Genomic DNA, 18608 nt, shown 5'->3' with positions numbered 1-18608 from the left:
CTATTTCGACACTCTGTTTCCCATTAGGACTGAAAGCCCACCTTAAGCCAAATTCTTGAAGCTGTAATAATGTAATCGAACCCACAACCGTCGATTTTCCAGTCACATACTTCTTCCCCTGAGGCACGATGCTATCACCTAACCTATATTAAATTAATACATATTATAATACTAGCGGACGCGCGCAACTTCACTTGCGTATTTAGGGGTGAATTCTAATAACCCATGAAACATGTGTTCAATGAAATATTTTTAAGAGTCTAAATTTCAAATTTTATAAAAATCGGTGGCGATTTAAGAATTTTTCCATACAAACTTTCAACCCCTTATTTGCACCCTTAGGGGGAGAATTCTAGAAAACGATGAAATACGTGTTCAATTAAATGCTTTTAAAAATCTAAATTTCAAATTTGATAAAAATCGGTGCCGATTTAAATTTTTTTCCATACAAACGTTGAACCCCTATTTCACCCCTTTAGGTTAAAATTTTTCAAAATCCCTTCTTAGTGGATGTCCAGATTACGAAGGTAAACATCTGTCCAAATTTTACATATCTACCATTAGCGGTTACGGCTGTGCGCGCGTCTTACCTCAGTCAGTGAGGACAAGTCCTTTTATATATATAGATAAGACGTTAGACGTCTCGGGTGGGTCATAATCACTTAATAGCTTTTAAATCGTCTTTATAACGAGTGTAGGCAATTCTAGGCATACGTTACCAAATCTTAGGAGATACGTGACTTGACTCTTATTTCAAACTTGACTCGGAAATATTTTAATTAAATAAAAAGAAATATTTTTTTTAATAAATAATAAAATAATCATCGAAATCAAATAATGGCAAAGTAAAGAAAGTGAGGTTTGTTGGTTCAATTCCCAAACAGGGGAAAGCTAGATAAAATGTGATGGTATTGGTCTATAAAATTATTGAAAATTATAATCCATTTTATATACTTATGAAGCTTTTCCGTTACTGATTGACGGACAGACAACGCACAGACCACATACTATTGGACTGAAAAAGGCTAGGGAGTATAGGATAGCACTAAAAACAATTTCCCGGAGATCCTATAGGAAAAGTATAAAAACTTTTACTAATATCGATGAGTCATAGTGATGAGATGAGTCGCAAGGTTCAACACCGCACTTTGCCTCGTTACTTGCGATCTAGAGCGAGGAAATGAAAATATGGATTTTTTCATTACCTTGAGCGGAAATCGAACCCATAATCTGTTTCATTTACAGTCGCACACTCATGCTCCTGTCACGACTGGCCTCGATATATTTTTAATTTTAAGATTATATACAAATTAAAAGAATTTTATGACAAAAATCTATTAATTAGTAACTTGTGTCCATTGTTAATGAGTTATGAAATAATTATCACTGATTTTATTGTCATTTGTTTCTATACTTATGTAAAATATTAATTATTCACATAATATAATTTTAACCTTGTATCAATTACATAACTGTTCTATTGTAATAAAGATATCTATTTTATAGATAACTGCTATATACAGACTATATATACTAAATATTAATATATAAAATTAAAAGTGCAGAAAACAGGATGGTGAAAGAAGAAGAAGAAGACGACGCTCTAAGGTATTCTTTTATGATTTTTATATTATGTGATAAAATCAGCTTCATGCTTCATCTTCCACATAGAAGAATAGAAGTAGAGAAAGAGTCTATTGTCAAGACTCACTCCATAGACAATTTTTAGGGTTACCGTACCGTACGACAAATCAAAAATACGGAACCCATCTTATAGGATCACTTTATTTAAGTCCGCTTGTACATCTGTCAAAAACATTTATCTCGAGCTCGTACGGATGTCAATCGTGAAATTAATATGAAATATCCAAATCTACGATCCTTTGGAGCACGAAAGAAATCGAGTTCCTAAGAGTTCCTTTTAGAAAACTCTTTACTAAAGTAAAAAGCTAAAGATTTATTTAAATTAATACGTTTCTTACCTATTCCTTATAATATATTTTCTTTCTTTTATATTAAGAACAAATCCGGAAAGAAAATATTGAGAAATTGCGTATTACGTGGCGGCACTCAACATCGTGCTATTAATTTTTTATTAGATATTTGAATAAAAAAAAAACTATTTTTATTACATAAATAAATATTATATGTATACCAAATATCATTTGATAAAAAAATAAATAAAAATAATTTGATTCTATTACGTGACGTAGACGGAAGCCTCCCCGAAGGACATAACTAGGAAAAGCTCTCGTTCTGAACTAGAATGATAAGTAGTATACTGATGACGTCATACAATAACTAGCAATGATTATTTAATTTTTGTATGTAATCCAAAAGGCTATTTTAAAATTAAAAAAATAATTTAGCCATATTTTTTGAAAACATTTCGACAAAGGTCTCGCAAACAGGTTCGTACAGATTAATACAATTATACGGAAAAAGCGACGGGCAATCGTTTCCGCGTATCTAATCCAATAGTGTGAACGTGAGAAAAATTTATGAAATAGACTTTGATTTGTTACCAGCACCTAGTTTCTTCCTTGACTATAAATTTACTATTAGCCCGAGGCCGTGTCCACATGAGAAATGAATAAAAATCATACATTAGATACGTAATGTATAGTTAAGGCATAATAGGGATGTGCCATTTTACATGCGCGGTAAAAAATAATATCTGATCAGTGTTGCCAGATGACCCCATATTAGCAGGTCGTCCCAATTTTCATCCCAATATCCAGAACGGTTTATGTATAACTAACGCGACCATTCATTTTTCGATATGCTTTGGTTTTTTCAGGCTGACTCTCTTTTTGTGTATTAGGCTTTTGTTTTTTTCTCCATCCCGTTTTCTACCGAAAGAATCCTGTTTTTTATTTAAAAATCCCACTTTTCAACAATACCATACTTACTTATCTGTTAATTTAGTGGTTGATAATGAAACCAATTAGTTCTAATTTTAGTACCTATAAATTCAAGTCTCAATACAAACATTCATGTGATGAATCGAATAATCAAAATAAATAGAATCGAATATTTTTCTTGTTAATATTAAAAAGAAATATCTTTATGTCTGCCTGCAGCGAGTCATTTAAAACTTAATTATATATATTGAAACCTATTAACTGTTAAGTATAATAACGAGTCAAAATAAAGCCTTTTCACCCGTTTCCTGAGTTTATGAGGCTTCGGCGACGGCTTATGTACTGAGTACTTTTATAATGTTAGCAATAATAATACCTACATATTTTAAAAAACGTTCATCGCAAGGAGGCAAAGCGCGGCGCTAACTTCCGCCACTCTACACACAATGCCTTCAGAATTTGACGTAAAACGGGGAACGAAGTGTCGTAACACTAGGTTCCCTCTACCTACTCTTCAGTGTACGGGATACAGGAAAAAGTTGATTTTTAAAATTTATATTATGTTAAATAATGGCACACAGAATTAAAATGATAAAATAGTTTTTTTAATTAAATTACGTTCTAGTCGAGGAAATCATTTTTTTTTAGTTTTACATATCCAAATGTAGTATAAAAATAAAACGCTCATATTCGCGTCCCATTACCCTCCTTCTAGGGCAGTCGGGTAAAAAACAAGCTGCAAAGGTCACTTATGACTAATAGTCGAACTTGACCCACATTGAGATACAAAATAATATAACAATATCAATGTAACTTATTAAAAGCTCTGGAGAAGAATACAGGGTCTTTACCAGAGAATGGAGAAGTTTTAAAATTTTAATTAAAAAATTATACTGATTTTTAATGTTCATTTCGAAATTTAAACATTAACTTTAACAGATTTTAGTAAAAAACATAAAATGTTACAAATAAAAAACATATTATATACTTAGAGGAATTAATTATTTAATATTTTTATTCAGTCACTAATAATTTATACTCACTCGGAAGAATAAAATATTGTCATTTCTTCGCTACTAACAAAGTAAAGGGCGGCGTTGAGTTTCACCACTCAAAAAGGCAATATAAAAATATATATTAATATAATTTATGTAATATATTTTGTATATTTGTCTAATATAAATAATTATATTATTAAAGTTGAAAATAGTACAGTGCATGGGGAACGGAGTGTCTTAATATTAGATTTCCTCTGACTGTCCTGTTATATGCGGAAGTTAAATGGACAGTGCGAAGTTAAAAGTTAGTATTACTAAAGTTTAATATTAAGATATTTCTATAGCAATTCCGTTGCGTTGTACGATAAGTTAGTTAAATTCAAGGTCCAAAAAAGTATAGTAAAATTCGCCTGCGCGCCCCATGTTTTCACCTAACTAAATTTGAAATTATCTTACTAATATCATCTTCACAATAGCTACTTTAAATCCTATAAGAAGTGGTCAAAAGTGTGATGTGACACTAAACAAGACTAAAATAAACCAATGAATTTATGAGTTTTAATATTAAACGAATAATATACAGAAATATCGTATGAATTATATATAAATCACATATACTCTCGCACTGTCATGTCGGTATGTGTGACCTTTAACCAGACCTTGTACTACGACACAGTTTACACAGGTAATTACGGTTGCATGACAAAATTGATTTATATACTCTGTGTACTTATTCGATTGTTTTTAACTTCGCACATCCCTCATTATATATTTTTTGGAATAGGCAAAGAGAGTAGTGTTGTACCTACCTCTTGTTACCTGTCAAACAAAATCTGTCAAATCTTATAATATTACTTGGTGTTGAAATTCAATTCTTTTGTTTACACACGTCCTAATTGAATGTGCGTCACGGTGCATTGACGTTAATATAAAATACATAATATAAAAAAAATGCCGTTCAATTTGACGAATTTATTAAATGTTGATGTTTTATTAAGCTTACAGATACTTAAATGTACAAAAGTAAAGATGAATTTCTCGCAACACTATAGGAGAATAATGATATTTGTTTTTAAATATAACATTTCAGTACATGATACGGATTTATTTTATTTTATATATAAAAAAAATAGGAAAAATGTATGATACATTTATGACTCTAAATTAAAGTTTAACGCAATTTTAAAATGTAAAAAGTAAATTTCATAATTTCCAACATTAATAAATTATTGTTTCATAAATATTAACATGATTAAGTAATCATGTAACAACACTATTCATGTCAGTTAATAAACTCATAAATAAACATATACATATATACAAACAACCATTTAATATACAGAGTACCTCCTATAATAACAAAGTAAAATGCTAGAGAAGTTTGCCTTGACGGAAGGTCGTTAGAGACCATTAGATCAGTAAAAATAACGTTTAGGTTAACTAAACTACGATTAGCAAGTACTAACTTATATACTATTGTTGGCGGACTTTTAATTACGAATGTGGTTAAGACCTATTTGTAATTATACTGGGCTGTAGCAGTGAAGGACCCTTAAGCCTACACCTGTGATCGCAAATCCCTGGCGCAGTCAATGCATCACCTCATTTAGAAACCATGGATAATAATAAGCTATAACTATCATCTACTTCTGATGTGTTAACAGGTGTTTTGTACTTTAGCAACGTTTTTTTAATATATTCCACTTCTGATTTCTAACACTATATACTTATATGGCTAAATCCTCTGCTAGCTTAGTTCTTGGGGATATAGCAGGTTTAAATAATGATTAGCGAACCGCTCGCCCGCTTGTACTCCTCAATTATTTATTTACTAAAATAAATTACTTTCGTGTTCTTATAATATTATTATTTTAAAGACAATTTCCAATACACATTGAAAACTAAAATTTCAGTCTATTCTTTTTATTGTTCAGCCAAAATTTGCTGCTATAGAAATAATCGTCTTTCATCTATTACAGGTTCTAAAACAAAACGTGGAGTGAAGTTCTACCACTAACACAAGGTTCCCGTTCCCTCCTCTGGTTGTATATTAAGTGATACCATGTGGCACCGGGAATCTTGACAGATAATAATCAGGATACAGGTTAAAAAGCTAAAAAGCCCACGTTTAACAATATTTTCTCGTTATTCCTGGAAAGTGCATCAGGTCCATGTTATAAAAGTACTCTATAGAACACGAGTGTAAATTTCCAAGTAAATCGGACCACAAGTCGGTCAAAGTAGTATTCCAAGATTTTCTTACATTGATTGATTGATTGAAACACAGGTGAAGCAAATAAAAGCGTAATAATGTTATCCTTTTTTTATGTAAAAAAATTAAATTTGAGATTGATCTTCAAATGCGTATGCGTATTTGAACCTGTCACTCCCGAATAATATGACGAAGGTATAAGAAAATGACTAATTGAACTATTTATTGTAATTTACACAAAACCAAAATATTGATATAACTGATTTTTTTCAGTTTAAAAGTTCTTTACAATACCTTTATCAATCATGCTCACTGATAAACATTTATAATTAACTGAGGAGTGATTAACCTTTTAAACATATAAAGAAAAATAAAACTTAAATACAACACTAAAATTAATTACATTATGAATTAAGTAAAAAAATACCTTTATATTTTCACTACAACAGGAACACTATGCACTTGTGTCACTATCACTATCGTGTTTAAAAAATCACTAAATACACTCTATATTAAAATATATTAAAAAAAACAATAAATATATAATTTAGTTCGTATAGGCGTCCGCACGCAACGAATATAAACAAAACAATACGAATGTGTAAACAACGACTTGTGGCTTATCTGGGAGGCTATTGAACGGTGCCACAGAACATAGTTTATGTAGAATGTCTTTAAATAAATATGTTTTAATAAGTTTCTATTTGCTTTTTTTGTTTTATTTTGATTATTTCACAGATAGGTTAAAAAATACCCTAATTAAGCTTAACTAAGCTTATCTGAAGCTAAGCTTATCTAAAATAATGTTAATGTAATAGATGCCACCTGACGCACGGGGCACAAGGTGTGACTATGAACGTGACAGACTTTTCATTTCATTTCTTTGATCTGATGTCGAGGCAAAGTTTCTGGCAAAAGAGCGAAGTTCTGGCACTCAACACCTCTAGATTCGGCGGAAAGGGGGAAACGGTCAATGGTCGGAACGTAAAGTGTCTTAATGGAAATGGAGGTCTTAGCACTAGATTCCCAGGCTCCCTCTGCTTACACTGCTACGCGCGGGATTCAGCGAAAGCTAAAAAAAATATTGATACAAATTTGAAAGAATGATAATCGGTCACGAACATCTAAGTGGTTCACAATGTTGTCAATTATACACGCTTATAAGATATTATATGAATAATGGAAAACAAAATGTGAAGTAAAAAGCTTGTTTGTTATATTTATTTATTGAAATAAAAAAATATAAAAAATTAAAAATAAGAATTGTTATTTTTATATTTATTGAAATAAAAAATATTTAGTTCTTATACACATTATTTTAAATTTACAAATTAAAACTAACATTAGTAATCGATAGAAAACACATACTTCACAAAATAGAAATTAATGATTAAAGTTCATATTAAATCAACCGTGTTTAACACTATCTATGTCACTTTTAAGTCACACATCTGTGGCAATAATCAAATGAAACACTACCGCCATCTGCCTTACAACTCTACAACTTTATATATTGGTTTTCAGTTATCTTTTTACTTAATAGGATTTATTTTTATAACATTTTTCTTTATGAAGCCAGCCGTGGCGCAGCGCAGGTGCAACGTGGAAGGGTGCGATTGTAAACGCGACAGGTTTTGGGTTCGATTCCCATTCGAGACTCAACAAACAATTCCTCCAAAATTCGGCTAGAGGTTCCCTACCTACTCTGTTTTGTGCGGTATACAGCGTGAAGCAAAAAAATCTTTATTTCTAAATAGATGGTGAATGAAGAACGGCTTCATTGTAGACAACGCATTATAATAAAGAAAAATATTATTTTAGCGGTGTATAAATCTTTTTATATTTATATACATATACAAAAACATATAGTTCACCTACCTACTGTATAATTTTTTAAACATATTATACACATACTACTAAAAATTTTTGACTATATTGATTTAGGTTTTAATAAAACATTACGAAATGGACGCAAAAAACATTTTTATCATGTTGATATTTATAACATTGGGATTCGATCACGTTATAAAAAAATAATTATTAAAGATAACATAATGGTTAAAAACGACATTGTTTTTAAAGTGCCCTTGTTTGTTTTGATATCGGTAGTGAACTTACTCTCCTCTCTCCGTCTGAACAAACCCAGAGTTTGAAAATATTGTTCAGTGTTTACTTCTTCCCCGTTGCTGTAATGTTAAAGTTAGACCTGTAATTAATTCATTATCAAATCAAAAATACATCTTTTCAGAAGATTACTTAAAGAGATATACAAATAATCTACCTACTCTAAAATCTCTAGTATAATTTGATAGCTTAGAAACGGTTTTACTTCAAAGGTGTGCAATATGTAAATGCATGTATGTATGTACATTGTAGGTACATATGAAAAATACTTACATCATTATTGGGCCAGAATCAAGTGAACCACCCACGACGGTACTCTTACAATAAGGAGGAATGAAGCCCATGTCACAATGACAGTGACCTAAAACATAAACATGAATAAATTAAAATAAATTAGTTAAATTATTATTTCGTTTTATTTAACGTATAATACGACAAAGCACGGCGTTGAGTTCCGTCACTCAACACCCAATATCTGAATAATTCGGCGGAATGTGGGCAACGGAGTGTCTTAACATCAGGTTCCCTCTGCCTATCCTGCTATAAGCGGGACACAGGGTAAATCTATAGATAGAAAAAAAACTTTAAATACCTATTGAATTGCAAACGCCGTGCCCGAAGCAATCTGAGGGACAGATGGAGGATTCCAGCTTTGTAATATTTTCACGTATAGATGCAATAGATACGCATTTTTGTTTTAAGCACATCTGTGAACAATATTGTATTTTGTTATATATAATAAAAATTATAAGATATGAGGTGAGGCGGATTCAAATTAGACCCAACCATTAGATTATATTTATCTTTATCTTCACTAATATATTATGCTGAAGAGTCCATTTGGTTAAACATGCTAAACTCAGGAACTGACAATTTCAGATAATTGTTTTTTGCATACTTTCAGAACTAAAATGATGCATATAGTAAAAATTGTAAAAATTTGAAGAATCGCGATTACGGGTAATTTAATTTCACAAATAATGTAGTGACAGGTCCGTGCCGTCTCCCTTTTTCACCCTTTTTACTTATAACATAAGTAAAAAGAAAGGCATTTTTTAAGGAAATTGCTAAAAATCTAATTTTAGCTATAAAAATAAATATAAAAAATATATAATTGGCATGTTATGCTACCTTATCCTCCCCGCACTTAGCACCATCTGGTACCAAACCCAGTGGCACATCCGACCAAGTGTGTTTAAATTTTGTAGTCCAAATACAAGATACCTCTGAATCTGAAAGAAAATTATTTGAATGATTAAAATTTAAATAACTCGAATTTACTATTATTTTTTTCACTATTTATATGAAGACATATACTGGAACCACTTATAAATAACTCTATCCTACGTACTTCAAATTCGATAAAAAATAACGATTAAAAGATCAAATAAAGTGTTTTTTCTGTCACCATTTTGGGTCACCTTTACATTCAAACCACTTAAAATAAGCACCGTAAATAAATTTATGATTTAATTAAATAAATTATATATACGCACCTTTGCCATTGGCATACATATAATTTGTTTCAAGTTCAGACTCCTCAGAGGAGGAGTTCGATTCAAATTGACAATGTAAGAGTCCACACAAAACATCTTCAGCGAAGACGCTACAACCATACTTCTTACGTTTCATATTTCTTAAACCATGGTATTCGCAGTTGCCAAACCTAAAATTTTTATGGTTCTTTAGCTTCACACATAACAGGCTAGGCATAGGGAACCTGGGAACTTAGTGTTTAGACACTCTGTTACCATTACGACACTTCTATTCCCCACTTTCGTGTTGAGTGGCGCTAAAATAATTTGAGTATTGATTTTTTTCAGATATGTACTGATTGTCAAGACATATTATTATTTTTAGCTCGCACAGCAGAATAGACGGAAGTGATACGATACTCCATTCCCAATTTTCAAGAAATTGTGTGTTGAGTAGCGGAAGTCAACACCACGGATTGGACCAATCTGGTCATTGGATTATTTCATACTCACTTATCGCCTAAATTAAGAGTAGTATAACAAAGGTTATCAGCCATTTTGCTCGATGGTCCCCAAAGTAGCTGACACTGGTCTGTATGTGATCTACATTCACCATTTACACAGTATGCCTGGAGAAGTATAGAAAAAAATAACGATAGCGCTAAAATAATACAAAATCTTCAAATAAATCGTAACCATGTAAATTCATTCAGAAGTTTTTGCGAGAAAGCGGAACAAACGTACATCATCGCAAATTTCACATTTATCATATTTTTTTTTTTTGTTTATGACACAAAACAAGATCCCTGTCATTTTTTATTAACAACAAATATAACTCTATAGACAATAGACGTTCAGTTCATTCCCATTATATTTTTTTCTTTCAAACTACGGCTAAATGTATATATTTATAGATTCAAATATCATGTTTTTCTGTTATATCTTCTTAATTTATTTTTAGTGTTAATTGCACTACACTCTCCCCGCTGTTTCATAGATATCCACTCCCACTGTTGGAAGGTTGGCTGGAAGAGATTTCTTTTAGAAATAAGTTCACCCTTCTCAACTAAGTTTTCCTTTTTAAATTTCTGTATGTTTTGTTTGTGCAATAAAGAATATATATATTGTTAGAAATAATGGCCATAGAGGATTTATTAGGACGACTCTAATTACTGGCTGGCACTTTTTAAGGCTGTCAACGACGACCGAAAGAGGAGGATCGCTAACGTCACTCTGCCCGATTAATACTTTAGAATCGGATATTGATATTAGACTGCTAGATAATTCCCTTTAGTTGTTTAATAATTATTTGAATCTTTGTTTTAATTCATTACCTTTCTATTACATTAAATCTCCAAATTATTAGATTTTACTACTACATACTAAGTTAACACACTGCTTTTTGTGCCTGTACTGACATATATTTTGTATAACAATTAACATTATAAAACACGAAGAAAATTTTTTTTCATTGTTAATTTATTTTCTGATCGCTCACCTGTTCATCAGAACATAGTGTTGTATCCATCTTGTAAATATCTGGTGGACAATCCTCAGAAAGTCCATTGCAATATTCAGGCAAATCACATTCTTTTCTTGCTTCACGACACAACGCACCAACTTTTTTCGGCTGACATGTCTAATAAAATGTGAAAATATATTATACAACCCTGTGTAACCCTGTGTAGAAATGACCAATATCCAAAAAAATTAAATTCTTCATCCATTCTAGGTTTGCTTGAATATACGAAGGAGAAAATAAGAGTTAATAAGTAGAGTAATAAGAAGTAGAAAAAAAACCGCGGTCCAAAAGCTAAAGTTCAAATCCATTTTTATTGAGTTTTTGGCATTGCAGAGTACGGGACAGAAACGGTGAACGTGGTGTTTTAGCACTCACACCCTCTGCCTACACGGATATGCGAGGAAAAGCATACAGCTGTAAAACAAATAACCGAAGAAATCTCTTATAATATACATAACGTGTAACTAAAGACCGCTGCATGCAAGCGAGCTCCGCACAATGTCTCTAAAGACGGTGCGTGGGGAACGGAGTGTTTTAACACTAGGTTCCCTCTGCCTTACTTAGCGGCAACACGCGTGATGCTGCAAAAAAATAAAGAAATAAATATCTTACTAATGTATCGCAGCACTCTCCCACAGAACAAGTCGCATTGGCCAGGAACTTGCAAGTTTTTGGATCACAGCAATTGAGACAGGCAGATGACCCTCCACAATCACATTGTTCACCGATATCCACAAAGCCGTTACCGCAATCATTACTGAATAAACTCTTTGGTTTATTCCTAAGATTAAAATTAATAATTAATAATTGTTACGCGCCACCCGGCATGTCGGCAACTCTCGGGTGCGGTCGGGTGTCGGGAAGGGGCTTGGCGGCGGAATGACGCACTCTTAGAATGTAAAGTTTGGCGTTTGGTTTTTGGATTTCTACTCTTTTCGTTATATAATGTTAAAAAACTTACAAAAAGTTCCAAGGCACATTTTATAGCTCACGCATTGCGCATTTTGCAGGGTAAGTATGGGTAACTAACTGTTTTTCGAGACATTGCTTGCTTCTTTAGTAATGTAAAATTAATTATCAGTATATTGTCTAATTGTCGAAATCCTTGTATAAATGCAGCGGCTGTGGGTTAGAGTCTTAGATCACAACTCAAGGGAAATAAATATTTTCTTTGCTCTAGTAATATATAAACACGCATTGTCTCGAAAATTATACAGAGTTTGGGAAGCAAAGTGACTTCACCCCAGGTTCCCACTGCCTACCCTGGTACATACGGGATAAGACGTGAAGTTTAAGAAAATATATCAATACCTTAAACAATAATCAAGGCCAAGATGAAATAATTTGGCCACATCATTAAAACTACAGTACGACCAAGTTGTTGGCGGTGACGTAGTAATAAATGCACTCATTATACAAAATTTTCCTTGACACATACAACCTGGTTGGTCATGTTTCATTCCAAAATGATGGCCTATTGTATGGGCTATGATGGATCCTAAGCCTGTCATATTTAAATTGACACCAGCCGAATAGCTGTCACTACATATTGATCTTAAATATGCATCACTAGACAAATGGTCTTCGAATTCAAAGTTGCTGTAAAAAAAATGCAAACATAAAATAAAATTAATAAAAAATAAAAACAAATATGTTAATTATCATCTGATGCACTGTGACAGTTCATAACTGTAAAACGCGATGCGTGTAGGTTCGATAACGACTCCGGGGAATGGATTAGATATTTTTATATTCGCTCTGGTAATAAAAAAAATACGGTGTTGACTTAAAGCGCCAAACATCATGCAATGTCCTGAATTTGGTTGAAATGTGGAGAACCGAGTATCTTGACGGAATAAAGCGTAAAGCTAAAAAAAATTGAAGCAGAGTTTTGTTACAAGTTTTATATTTAATGTTTATAATCTTTAGTCTATAATTAATCCTTGTAAAGTACTAATTATAGTTCGAAAATAGAAATATGGACCAAGATCAATTTGTTTACAATGCTAGTTGCCGGTGGAACAACAGGTAAACAAACCCTATTTATTATCTAGGTAAATTATGCATTTATATCATTTTATACATATCAGCTTAGCCTTAGAGTGTAAACCCGCTAACAAACTATTAAATAAATTCTCAGGAGAGATAAAAAACATTTTTATAAACTAGCTTAGCTATATTTTATATAATATATTCATATATCATAGTTATTTTTTACTGTATAATTTCGACTCACGTTATTAATTGAGCATTATCGTTGGGTATAATATGAAGGATTTTCTTCTCTCTATATTTTAAGAAATTTCCAAGAGTTATGTGATTATTTTTTATTAACTCTATTTCATCTTTCTCATTCCACACAATTACGCCGACGAGAGCTACGAAAATGTTTAACGGTGCATACAACTGAAAAAGAAAATATAATTTTAGTTAAAATAACAGGAGGAGGAGACGACATAGGAGAACTGTCACAAACTTTTACGTGGTGCTTGGCCAAACTAAAAGTTGTATATAATACTGGCCATATTCTAAATGTCGGTGGTTACTCTAATCGCATGTACAAAATATAAATTTGCAACAAAAATATTTATTAATTCAAAACTATTATTTCCTGAGAATTGTGCATACCAATAAAGAAGCTCTCAGCTTTATAATGGTAACTACTAACTAGCTTATTATATTATAGCCAAATTATTAAATCTTTACATAATTTGTATTCTGTGTTTTATTCCGATATATAAACAATATTACTATAAAGTTTCATCCAAAACCATTCAGTAATTTTTGCCAAAAAATGTAACAAACATACATCCATCCTCATAAACTATCACATTTATAATAATAACAAGAAGTGGAGAAGAGAATGACTTTTCATTTAATTAATCAACGTCTTCTTTTTTCAAAACATTGTCTGTTGAGTGGAAGGAGGAAGAAAAATAAAATATTAAATAATTCAATTCCCCGAGTGGGAACAAAAAAAAAGAAAAATATATAAATAGTACTTACAGCATGGACAATATTAGCGGTCTCTTTCAAAAAACTGTGTACTTGACTAATACTTCCACCACTACTATTATATACTGAATTATCAGCAACCAACACCAGTTCCAAATATCTTGAGTTCGGGTTAGCGCCGAAAGGCCCTCTTAAAATTTTCTCTTTTTTATTTGAATCACGTTTATGCTAGTAACATAAGCTATATGTTATTAAAAAATATATAATTATGAGTAATTAATTATTTCATTTATATAGGCATGGTAGGTAGTGGGAGCCTAGTGTTAAGACGCCCCGCTCCCCACTTTCCTCCGAATATTGTAGGCTCAAAGCCACTATTAAATAAAATATTAAATGTTTAATTTATTCGAGTGGAATCGAACCTATAACTTATCGCACCCCTACGTTGGAGAACGTAGTGTCTTAACATTAAGTTCTCTCTACCCACTCTGCTGTGTGCGAGATACAAAAATGATGAAGTTGGAAAAATAAATGTATTAACATACATACTCGAATAACAGTATTCCCTATTATATCCTTTTCATCGTAGTTTTTTATTAAATCAATATCTTGCTTTATATTTATGACTCTATCAATATTATTTGAAAAATTATTATTTAAATCCGAATTATGGTATATATAATGTTTTGAATGTATGTTGTTGCCTGAAAAAGAAAGTAAAAACGATACGTAAAATATACACATAAATAAATTAGGTGAGGCTAAATTAGGTATGAAGTTGGTAAAAAATTAAAATAAAACTATTTTACCGTCAGTAGGCTCTATATATCGCATTTGCTTGCCGTCGTGTATGATGCCTCTAACGCCGTGGCAGGTCGACAGCGCCGCCCACGAGCCCTCCTTGCCTCTCACCTTACCGGAGTACTGGCAAATGTCCAACTCCTAGAATATTTAAAAAATAAAAGACTATTTTTTTATTAGGTAATAAATACCCCAGTATAGTATACTTTTTGGTAATGTGAACTTTTCATGTTACCACTTTTTTATTTTTATTTATAGACTTACTTATACGAGTAATAAGGATAAGATAATCCTAAAACAAACTCTCTCAGAGGAGGGTGTTCTGTTTTCTTCTTTAGTTCCTTTTATTTTTTAAATTTTCAATGGCCTTTCTTGTTTTTGTCAGTTCCTGATTATTATTTCATTGAAAATGGCTAAGAAATCGATTTTAAGCACATTTCAAATCTAATTAAAGGCATGTACGATCAATTGGGAGGAATAATACCTATATTTTATTTACAAATAACTAATGTTCCACTCTTTGCAAAACACGAGTCAACCATGGCCAAGCCGTCATATAAAAATCGTTTTATTTTATATGAGCGAACAAAACAAATTGAAAAAATAAATGAAAAAAATGCCTTCTTTTACTTGACAACTCTGGCCTTTGAGGCCAATGACCCACAATCCTGTGAACGTTGTTTATTTTTAAATTTAATACAAAATGTACCTCTATAGAAGGCTTATGCAAGATAGTCTCTCCATCTTTCTGATAGCCGATGACGTGATCTCCGGACACCAGGTCAGTGTTCAGTCGCAAGTCCAGTACATGTTGCTCTCCGTCTATGTCTACTACCATCACTACCTCCGGGTGATGTAAACCTTTCTGGAATTACAATACTACTTATATATATTCAATAGACACAAAAAAATAAACATTAAACGACAAACCCGATTGCATAAACTAAATTAATATTTCCAGTTCCTCATGCGCCATCAAGACAAATCTAACAATGTAACGTTTGTCCAAATTAGTTCATTACTTTTATAGTTACAAAGGAACAAAGAGACGGACGTACATACATTCGAGTAAAAAGCAGCTTCAAGCCTTTTCCCAGAAAGGAATTAAGTAGAAAACACGTAAATAGAAACACTTCAAGTAATTTTACCGCAAATTCAGTGGTGGTAATCTGTCTCTTGGTCCTGGCGTGATGCAGTAACGGCCGCACTAATGTATGATGAACCTTAGCGGGAGCATTATTACCTATATGATACAATATACTATGTTAATTTATTGCCTTTACTTTAGGTTCACATTGTATCGCGCCGATACCGATTCAGGGACGGCAGAGGGAACCTGGTGTGAAAAGTTAAGATATTACTTAATTTTTGAGATTTTGTGAGTTGAGTCGAGGTTCTCCTCATTGCTCTTTGTAATTTTGAATGAAAATTTATGTTATTACCAAGAAGATATAAAAAAATTGAGATTTATAATTTAACAAAAGTTACATTCAATTTTTTGCACCTTAGTTACATAATAACTGCCAAAATAACCACCACCCAAGAACCATATTCCCTAATAGTAGATACTTACCGGTGTTGAGGTTATCCCGCACACAGCAGGGTAGGCGGAGGGTACATAGTGTTAAGACACCCCATTCTCTACTTTCCGCCGAATTCTGGAGGCATTGCGTGTTAAGTGGCGGAACTCAACGCCGCGCTTTTACCATGACACCAGAGATGACAAAAATGGAAATATAAATTTAAATAAATATTTCTTCTCGAGTGGGAATCAAACCCATAACCAGTCGGTATTACAGTCACACTTTCGGCCCCTGCGCCACGACTGATTTAAAATCTTGTATAGCGGTTTCGAACTGTTTGTCGCTGCCGATTGATAAAATTTCATAGCATAATTAGAATTCATAAAACATATAAATAAATCCGGAGCTCCGTACCTATTTATTATAGTTTAAATTTTAAGGAAAATAATATAAGGAAGTGTCTACGTGTACCTACCTACTTATAAAATTATCCTTATTGGGTATATTAAGTATAGATATAGTTTTCTTCCTTATATACAGAAAACAATATTGTCTTTAAATTCAGTCAATCTCATATAAAACTAAACTTACAAACACATACAAATAAGTAATCACAATGACACGTAATAGCATCAGCAAAAAAATATATAACAAACTAGCGGACGCGCGCAGCTTCGCTTGCGTAATTAGAGGTGAATTCTAATAAACCACGAAACATTTATTCAATGAAATATTTTTAAGAGTCTATATTTCAAATTTTATAAAAATCGGTGGCGATTTAAAGATTTTTCCACACAAACTTTTAACCCCTTATTTGCACCCTTAGGGGTGAATTCTAGAAAACCATGAAACACATGTTCAATTAAATATTTTTAAGAGTCTAAATTAAAAATTTTATAATAATCGGTGGCGTTTTAGAGATTTTTCCATACAAACTTTCAACCCCTTATTTGCACCCTTAGGGGAAGAATTCTAGAAAACCATGAAACATGTGTTCAATTAAATACTTTTAATAGTCTGAATTTCAAATTTTATAAAAATTGGTGCCGATTTAAAAAAAAATCTATACAAACTTTCAACCCCTTATTTGCACCCTTAGGGGAAGAATTCTAGAAAACCATGAAACATGTGTTCAATTAAATACTTTTAATAGTCTGAATTTCAAATTTTATAAAAATTGGTGCCGATTTAAAAAAAAATCTATACAAACTTTCAACCCCTTATTTGCACCCTTAGGGGGAGAATTTTAGAAAACAATGAAACACGTGTTCAATTAAATACTTTTAAAAATCTAAATTTCAAATTTTATAAAAATCGGTGTTGATTTAATTTTTTTTCCATACAAACTTTGAACCCCTATTTCACCCCTTTAGGATAAAAATTTTTCAAAATCCCTTCTTAGTGGATGTCCAGATTATGAAAGTAAACATCTGTCCAAAATCCATGTTTCTACCATCAGCGGTTACGGCTGTGCGTGCGTCTTACCTCAGTCAGTGAGGACAAGTCCTTTTATATATATAGATAATATTAATTTAATGTAGATAAATAATATAATGTAGATAAATTAATAATTAATGTAGATAGATAATAATAATTTAATGTAGATAAATTAAAAAATATATTTATTTATTTTAAAGGTCATAAAAGTAAAGATATAGTCTCTCTATATGTCTATTATGTTGTATGTAAATGAAAAGTTTTTCATTAAAGAATTAAAGAGTAGAACATATCTACATAATAAAATAGTTTACGTACCTATAATTTGTTCACAATTTATTTTTAAAAGAAATAAAACTATATAAAATATAGTATTATAAAGAAACATTTTACTCAATACACGTCATACTAATTAAATTTCTCATTCAGTACTCAGATCACGATTAATTTGTTGAATTATTTTAACTCGTTGAATGAGTAAAATATATCGCGCCTTCCTTCTCTAATTACAGTATATTACGAAGAGGTCGAAGTGTCAAGGCCAGCGTTGCCAGATTTTATCTCGTAGCTAGAGTAAAAAAACGGGACTAGTGAGTTGGAAGCCAGTCGTGGCTCAGGGGTATAAATGTGTAAACACGACTGATGTGAGTTCAATCCCCACTCGAGGAAATTAAATATTTATGTAAATTTGTATTTC

At 31.8% G+C, this 18608-nt stretch overlaps 2 protein-coding genes across 3 annotated transcripts in view; both read right to left on the bottom strand.

Annotated features, from left to right (window-relative positions):
- The window catches only part of tws (protein phosphatase 2 regulatory subunit tws), a 30619-nt gene extending 23973 nt beyond the window's left edge, over positions 1-6646 (bottom strand). Inside the window, exon 1 of the mRNA XM_085202622.1 lies at positions 6502-6646. The gene's annotated coding sequence lies outside the window, so the exon portion shown is untranslated. The remainder of the gene's footprint in view (positions 1-6501) is intronic.
- A 638-nt stretch (positions 6647-7284) lies between these two features.
- On the bottom strand, positions 7285-18522 carry LOC146528417 (disintegrin and metalloproteinase domain-containing protein 9-like). Of its 2 annotated transcripts, none has more exons than XM_085203034.1 (16): positions 18230-18522; positions 16100-16194; positions 15661-15816; positions 14960-15092; positions 14700-14854; positions 14202-14378; positions 13432-13601; positions 12507-12794; positions 11808-11976; positions 11172-11312; positions 10187-10302; positions 9695-9864; positions 9330-9430; positions 8791-8905; positions 8472-8559; positions 7285-8260 (listed from the first exon to the last, which is right to left on the bottom strand). In XM_085203034.1, exons 1-16 carry the CDS (start codon positions 18297-18299, stop codon positions 8098-8100), a joined length of 2307 nt encoding a protein of 768 aa, XP_085059160.1. In that variant the 5' UTR covers positions 18300-18522; the 3' UTR covers positions 7285-8097. The 2 variants fall into 2 exon arrangements, with proteins under 2 accessions (XP_085059160.1, XP_085059161.1); XM_085203035.1 differs by having other exon boundaries at positions 7285-8280; positions 18230-18518.
- Between the last annotated feature and the right edge of the window lie 86 nt (positions 18523-18608).

Source organism: Heliconius melpomene, chromosome 19, assembly GCF_056956725.1.
Source record: "Heliconius melpomene rosina isolate 202511_hmr_F chromosome 19, ASM5695672v1, whole genome shotgun sequence".
Lineage (NCBI taxonomy): Eukaryota > Metazoa > Arthropoda > Insecta > Lepidoptera > Nymphalidae > Heliconius > Heliconius melpomene.
The sequence above is the reverse complement of the archived record's forward strand: the minus strand, read 5'-3'. Positions and strand labels throughout refer to the sequence as shown.

Excerpts from the sequence above, each read along its gene's own strand:
- LOC146528417 (XM_085203034.1), bottom strand. The coding sequence starts at position 18,299 with ATGTTTCTTTATAATACTATATTTTATATAGTTTTATTTCTTTTAAAA. Across the intron at positions 10,303-11,171 it reads CACTATGTTCTGATGAACAG|GCATACTGTGTAAATGGTGA; the intron begins GTGAGCGATCAG and ends ATACTTCTCCAG. Across the intron at positions 8,560-8,790 it reads CGGCGTTTGCAATTCAATAG|GTCACTGTCATTGTGACATG; the intron begins GTATTTAAAGTT and ends TTTATGTTTTAG.